At 41.6% G+C, this 7,614-nt stretch overlaps 1 protein-coding gene across 1 annotated transcript; it reads left to right on the top strand.

The window, feature by feature from the left end:
- The first annotated feature begins 14 nt into the window (after positions 1-14).
- tctn2 (tectonic family member 2) lies at positions 15-5,591 on the top strand. The gene is made up of 18 exons (XM_075467973.1): positions 15-207; positions 350-463; positions 635-705; positions 855-1,056; positions 1,171-1,271; positions 1,381-1,580; positions 1,685-1,805; positions 1,925-2,078; positions 2,188-2,271; positions 2,369-2,491; positions 3,257-3,331; positions 3,427-3,516; positions 3,851-3,968; positions 4,057-4,154; positions 4,273-4,420; positions 4,540-4,674; positions 4,801-4,889; positions 5,257-5,591. Exons 1-18 carry the CDS (start codon positions 108-110, stop codon positions 5,376-5,378), a joined length of 2,145 nt encoding a protein of 714 aa, XP_075324088.1. The 5' UTR covers positions 15-107; the 3' UTR covers positions 5,379-5,591.
- The last annotated feature ends 2,023 nt before the right edge of the window (positions 5,592-7,614 follow it).

Genomic DNA, 7,614 nt, shown 5'->3' with positions numbered 1-7,614 from the left:
CTCGTGTCTCCTGAGAGCAAGAATCTTTCTCGGTGGTGATTTGTTGATATCTGCGTTGCTAGGGCATCACAACCAGTTTGCAGCTATGTCGACTCTTTAATCACCAAATGGCTAATGTGGTTGAAACTTTCTTTTCTGGGTCTGTTTCGCGCCACGTCACATATGTATTGCTCTTCGTTTCTTTGGCTTATACTCAGAACACTGTCGGTAAGAGCTTTGTTTGTATCTTCAGCATCTCTTATTATTGAGTCTAAGATGTTTTTTAAGGTCAAAGGCGTTACATTTACACTTATTCTATGTCGTTATCACGAGTTCTTGTCAGCAGAAATTATAATAATTTGTTCAATAGTTTTCCAGCCGTCTTTTCTCACTACAACTGGACCTGCTGTCACCGCATTTCTGCTCGGGAACACCTCAGACGTCTCTCTGAAGCTTCGGACGGTTTCTCCATCCAACTCAACAGGTAAATGCTGATGCTTTAATAGAACATGGCCATTGTGTGGATAAGTTAGTTGCCAAATGAGCTGTTTAGAAACAATAAGGACGGGGTCGATTTGTGGCTGCGTTGTGAAAGGGCAGTATGCCGTCATTTTGGGTGGATTAGGTGGTTGGTGATTGTGGTTGTCTTTTACAGGGAGCGTTGGTCCTCCATCATGTGTGGTCGAGGCGACACGGTGGGTGCTTACAAGGGAGCCGATGGGAAAGGTAAAAGCTAATCTGACGGTGATCTTGACCAATGATTATAATCAGATCATGATAAAACAATGCTGAAGTGAGATGCAAGGGCCAAAGGACTGAAGGTAATACAATCCATCCATGATTCGTACTCCAATTTGTTTAATCTTGTGCCTTAGAATGCTGTTCGGATTCAGCTGAGGTTGAATCAGATTCTGCGTTTGTGTGGTGAGAATGATACAACTGGTGACTGCTGTTCAGAGCGGCTGTGTGTCCTGGAAACCCTTCAGGTGTCTGCCTGCGTTGGCAGTACACCCCAGGCATCGCTGCTGATCCAGGCCACCATACATGCCCAGCTGTTTCCTAAGAGCACTGGATATGGTAATTCAAATTAAAGTATAGATTTGTTTCCGATCATAATGTGCCTCCAAATTAGGAATGTAAACAACTTGAGAGTTGCACACTTCTTGATATGTAAATCACTGTCCATTTCAGATAATAAAACAGTCATTCCAAACCAAGTGTACCAACCACTTGGCTCTTGTCCCTGTGACCTAACATTCAGTGTATGTGACGTACGCTGCTGTTGTGACAAGGTATATGTATATATATATTTATATGTCACTTTTCAAGTGTTTTAACAATAGAATAGTTGACGTATTACCTGTTGCATGAATGCACTTTTTTGTGTTTCTATCTTAACAGGACTGCTCCAGTGAAGACTTGAACCTGTTTGAGTCCCATTGTCTTCTAGGGCCCTTTGGTGGACAGGTCTCTCCTGCTCCAGATTATCAGTGCTCCGTGCAGTCTGCTGAAAACTCCCCGGATTGGTTTCCATTTCTATGTGTCAATTCTCCACCTGAAAACAACCCCTATCTTGGTCATTTTTACCGCGGTGACACAATGTGAGAAAGGATTTGATGTTTGGTTTTTCTTTCATTAAGCCACTTCTTCACTAAGTTTTGTTTCATGATTTCATCATAAATCTTTTGGTTTTTAACCTGCCTAGTGCATCAAGGCCTCGCCCATCCTTCCAAAGGCCCACATTGTCAGCTCCAGTGCCAGTTAATCTTTATGTTCAAGGAAGTCCAATTGTAACCTTAAATAACCAGTACTTCAGCATTCCTCAGGTTAGTCGTGCAGATGTTGTTTTTTCTTTATAATACTTTATCTATTAAGTGATATTTTGCATTGAATGTGTTTTGAGGGCTGTAACACCTAAGGTGTAATGTATATCTTTGGTCCACAGAGGGTCTTCGGGCAGTGTGTAAATGGTGCTCCTGTAGCATTTTTGAAAAATTTTAAAGTCGAGTGCGAAACTCTGCTCCGTTCCTGTCCAGCTGGATCTCCCTTACAGACACTGCCAGCAGATCTGGGTACTCGAGTGATGAATGGCCAAGGGGGTGCGTTTTACCTGCCAACCGTACTTGGAGCGGTGCTTTGATATGTTCTGAGACTTTTTTTAATGCAGGCCTCTTCAAACCTTGTTTTTAACTTTCATTTTCCTCTCAGGAGACGTCGTGGTGGATGTAACCGATGACGTCGCCACTGACTTGAGTCAGTTTATTTCTGAAAGCAAGGCAGTTGCCTCTACAGGTACTGTATGCATATAAGTACATACAGAGTTTCCTCACCAAAGCAACTTAAACTGACAATTAGCCTAATTTTGAAATGTGTTATTGTTTAATTGAAGGCGAGAGGCTGGTATGTGAAAATGTGACCTTAGCACTGGATTACAAATTCTATTGGAAAGGAAATAGCATCACAGGTATCGCACTGACACGCACTGTTGGGACCATCATCTCAAATGTTAGTGGTAAGTGCCTATGATGCTTTCCAGTAACTCGGTTTTTTACCAGTTAAAGGATAAGACCGGTTTTTTGACATTGGGCCCTTGATTTCACATTATAGCATGATGTTCTACTCACCCCTGCTTGTTGTTGGTCATTTGGAGCTGTTCCGAAGATATTCGCGAGGCGTCTGGCTGCTCTCTTGAGATATTCGGCCATGAAACGGTTTCCTATGGGCAAGCTCATACAGGCACAAACTATGCTGTTTATAATTTATTAATTACTCTACACTAGAACTGATAACGTGGAGGTGCGTCGCTTACTTAAAAAAATCCGGGTTATTGTAATTTTGATTTTTTTTGTCGTAAAGTGGGTGTTACTGACGTCCTCCTCGTGCTACTGCCACAGACAGCCCACAGACCTGCTGCCTATTTATTCATTCGGCTAAAATTCAAAATTAGTAACCCGGATTTTTTTAAGTAAGCGACGCACCTCCACGTTATCAGTGCTGGTGTAGAGTAATTAATAAATTATAAACAGCATAGTTTGTGCCTGTATGAGCTTGCCCATAGGAAACCGTTTCATGGCCGAATATCTCAAGAGAGCAGCCAGACGCCTCGCGAATATCTTCGGAACAGCTCCAAATGACAAACAACAAGCAGGGGTGAGTAGAACATCATGTTATAATGTGAAATCAAGGGCCCAATGTCAAAAAACCGGTCTTATCCTTTAAAGTTAAGAAACATGTTTCATATATTTTGACTTATTTTGCTGTTCTCTTCTCCAAACAGTGGCGTTAACTACAAGATATTCCGCTGTGTTTCTTAATGGAGACTCCATGGCTGAGGCCAACTCAGGTAACCCAGGTAAGAGCAAGAAAAAAACAAAAACCTCTCTTTGTTTAAAGTACAGGGTTCCCATTTCCTATTACAGAGAATAACATGTGCATTTTAAATGACAGGTTATCAGGTGGGAAGGCCTGTTATTGCTGGAGTCTTGGACAATGATTCAGACTCAATCCAGAAGACGTCGATCAATATCTGGAAACCAGGTAAAACGTTAGTCATGTTGATTGGTTTTAGGGCCAAAATACATTTCTGAAATCTTGGTACGTTCTAAACCTTCCGGACATCTTTGGTAAACAGGAGCAGGCTTGCTTGCTGTTCCCAGAGGTAGAACGAGACATGAAGAAGCTGCTTTTAGTTTTCATGCAGCTTAAACAGTATGCGGAACTCAGAAGTAAAATTTAGTTTTTTAATGCGTTTTATGTTCTCTATTAATCACTTGAAATCGTCTTGCTGAATTGTGCTACATGAATGGATTTGCCGCCTCGCTGACTTGCGCATGTACAGTTTGTCTTCACTTCTGCCTAATCTGGCTTCCAGTGCACGACGGACTCTGTTCCACTGCTGAGAAGAACGCAGTTTTATTCGGGGAGAATTCAACATCAGGATGCCTGCTACCCGTCAGCAGACAGAATTTACCTCAGTGTAATCTCCTGAGGTCAGCAAGCTCAAATTTGATATACAGCATGTAAACATACTGTGTACATTTGTATTGGTTATTTAGATATGTTGCTTTTCTCTTTTAGAGACACGGTTGCTAATCTACAAGCAGCTTTGATTACACATGTGGCAAAGAAAGGAAACCCAGATTCTTTCACTCTGACAGACTGGCTTAACATAAGCTGTAAGTAGAGGGTGCATTGAAATTGTTTCTTTTTGTACTGATCGTCGTTGTTAATGAGAGAAACTTTGTATTCATTATATTTACAGATTTAATGTCATACTTAACATATCTATTCTAGTTGTGACGCTGAACTCAAGCACAATTACAGAGGACTCTGCAGGTGCATGCCGTGGTATTCCATCGCACCAGCATATCTATGTTTGGAGTCTTATCACCGGCCTGGTGGAGGGCTCACCTCAAAGGGAAATTCGTGATTTGCAAATCAGGTGTGTATCAGAGGTATATTCATATAGATGCACGCTGCAGGTTTTATTCTCGGATCATTGGGAGCCGTTAATAACTTTTATTCAGTGTGCATAAACAATCCCATTTTTGTTGTTTTCAGTTATAGCCTGTCCACCTGGGCACTGGACTGCGGAGGAGTGGATTTCTCTTCATGTGCAGAGACTCAGTTGTTCCCCATCACTTCCTCTGTCACCTTTATTGACATTCCTATCAATGTAGGACCACCAAATACCAGGTGCTTTGACACTGAGACTGTTCTCCCCTGGAGAGATGCCAAGTCACATGAATGAATTCATGTTTGAGCTACCTACCTGATATTAACACAGAGTGTAATGTTTTGTCTTGGCTTTTTACCTTGTAGGTTTCAGATCAACTTTACAGAATACGACTGTGACAGGAATGATGTGTGTTGGCCTGAGCTCGCCTTTCCCATCACCAAATCTTACACAGGTAATGATTTCTGTAATCCAGGCCCAGCCTCTCTCTCTCTCTCTCTCTCTGTAAGATAAATGAGTATTGAATGTGATTGTATTATGGTCCCATTGGGCTTCTCCCATTGCTCCATCCATCCATTTTCTATACCCGCTTTATCCTAGTCAGAGTCACCGGGGGGCTTGGAGCCTATCCCAGCTGCCATTAGACAAGAGGCGGGGATGCCTGTCCATCACAGGACCAACACAGAGACAAACAACCATGCACGCTCACACTAGCTCGTATGGTCATTGTGCTTGTCCCAGTGAAGAGCGTTTAAAAAAAAAAAAAAAAAAAGACACTGACAGTACCATAATGATTTGTTTGTGACTTTTCTCCTTCCCAGGTGAGCCATATTCTCAGTCGCTGGCTAAAGGCATGATCTTGGTTTTCTTCTTCATCACCGCCTCGATCCTTGGAACTCCGTGGAGGCAAATCAGGCAGGTGTGGCATGGTGCTGCTCTCTAGAACTCTGAGAAAAGTCTGCGAACGGATGTAAAGGATGACACTCAGATGGATGATGAGGAAGCCAGAGCCTAAAAGAGGATGTACCTAACTGTCCATCAAATGTCATTACACTGTTTTCCATCGGAAAGAGGATATCATTATATGGTTTTACCATTTGTTAATGATTTTGTATTGGTACACCATTGTGTAATAAAACTAATTTTTTTCTATTAATCTCTGTGAACATACTTATTGTCAAAACACTCTTTTCAAAGGTGAGCAGGCTGTTTATGCTGTCCTCGAGTCTGACTCCAGCACCATCTAGGTTAGGTTCTCACACAGCAGGGTCAACAACTACGTGCAGGACTTTTTATCGTCTTTCGAAACAACACAGAATCTGCGTTAAAGAATGATTAAATTCTTATAAAATACAACATACTGTTAAAGGTTTAACCAGCGGTTCCCACCCTATTTGACACAAAAAAAGTGTCCGGGTGGGACTCTTGTCACATGATTTAGACATCTGTGAGTTGTTAGCAGAGCCATCAATGTCGAGTTTTCCCTCACTCAGGCTTATTTAGTGGAATAGCTCAAATTTGAAAAAGTAAATTAGCCAAAAATTCGTTGTTTTTTTTCTTCCATCCAAAAGTCAGGGAAAAAAATCCAACATTTGTGAGGCAGAGCTCTGTTTCTTGTTCTTCCTGTAGTACCTCATTAATCGTGTTAAGACTTCTCAGATTTGTCTTGTGACTGTCTGGAGGGTCATGGCCTCAAGGTTGATAATCATTGGACTAAATCAATTTGAAGCAGTTACAACTATCTACGCTTCCATCAACATGTGCAGGGAAAAACATTGTTTACACATGTACTCTTCAGGTGTTACTTTGTGGTGTGTAATAATACACATTGTACCTGTATCACAATATTGTGACGACGAGTTAATTAAAAGATATGAATGCTTCTGACTACTTGACTTTTATTGTGTCTGACCCAATATTTCGGCCAGCTGAACATTTTCAGGTTCAATTCCCTCTTCCTTATGACAGGAACTGAAGTGTTTCTCCTCGTCTCCCCACATTTTAAACTTCATACTTCCTACTCAAAGTGGAAAACTTCTTACAACCTGGATCCTCACATTTCCCACGCAGTTGAACACCCTTAATATGTTAATACTGACATGAAAATATAAATGGTGCAGAGTGAGAAAACAATAAAGTTCCGAATGTTACCAATGAGGAGATAAATGCAACAAATACCAAACGTTCAAATACTTGTACAAGGCCATTTGTGCCCTTTTAAATGTTGTTTATATTTATGTTTGTTTTATATTTATTTTAGGGAGATGGTAATAGTCAAGTCAAGTCTTTTATTGTCAGATACACAGAACAACAGAGTCGGACTGGACACTGAAATTCTTAGGACAGGACACCGTACAGCAGCTACCATAACAAGACAGGACATAACATGCCGTAACCTGTCATGTCATAAGTACTCTACTAAAAATATTTACAAGAGTAGAAATAGATAGGCAATGTGGATACTACAATATGCAATATACATTTTAACGCTAATTACAAGAGCTGTACTGTACATATAATACACATAATAGCCTATGCTAATCTGAGACCTATACTAACTATAACATAAGGAAAAATAAAAAAAATACAATGTTGTGCAATGTTGCAGTGCAGTCAGCAGTGGAGGTAGGCATGTGTAAAGTATAAAGTGTGTAAGTGTAAGTGTAAGTGTCAAGTGTGTAAGTGATGAGAGTGCATTATAGTCCATTTAGGAGCCTGATGGCCTTAGGAAAAAAACTGTTCTGCATTCTGCGGGTGCGAGACCGGATGCTTCTGTACCGCCTACCAGAAGGCAGCATGGTGAACAGTCTGAAGGATGGGTGATGGCAGTCTTTTAGGATTCTGCCAGCTCTACGAAGACATCTTGTGTGCCAGATGTCCTGAAGGGTTGGGAGTTTCCTACCAATGATGCACTCAGCAGATCGGACCACACTGCGTAGGGCCTTACGGTCCATGGCTGTGCAGCTCCCGAACCACACTGAGATGCTGCCAGTCAGGATGCTTTCTATAGTGCACCTATAGAAATTGGTGAGGATGACTGGGTTCATGCCAAACTTCTTGAGTCTCCTCAGGAAGAAGAGGCGTTTCCGGGCAGCTTTGACCACCTTGTCTGTGTGGGCAGACCAGGTGAGATCATGGCTGATATTAACCCCAAGGAACTTGAAGCAGCTGACCTTTTC

This window comes from Odontesthes bonariensis, chromosome 6 (genome assembly GCF_027942865.1).
Source record: "Odontesthes bonariensis isolate fOdoBon6 chromosome 6, fOdoBon6.hap1, whole genome shotgun sequence".
In the NCBI taxonomy this organism is placed as follows: Eukaryota; Metazoa; Chordata; class Actinopteri; order Atheriniformes; family Atherinopsidae; genus Odontesthes; species Odontesthes bonariensis.
Note: the sequence above shows the minus strand (reverse complement) of the source record. Positions and strands in the feature narration are given on the sequence as shown.

Bases quoted from the DNA above. Each gene is read 5' to 3' on its own strand.
- tctn2 (XM_075467973.1), top strand. From the start codon at position 108: ATGGCTAATGTGGTTGAAACTTTCTTTTCTGGGTCTGTTTCGCGCCAC. The intron at 464-634 runs GTAAATGCTGAT...TGTCTTTTACAG, and splicing joins TTCTCCATCCAACTCAACAG to GGAGCGTTGGTCCTCCATCA. The intron at 1,581-1,684 runs GTGAGAAAGGAT...TAACCTGCCTAG, and splicing joins TTTTACCGCGGTGACACAAT to TGCATCAAGGCCTCGCCCAT.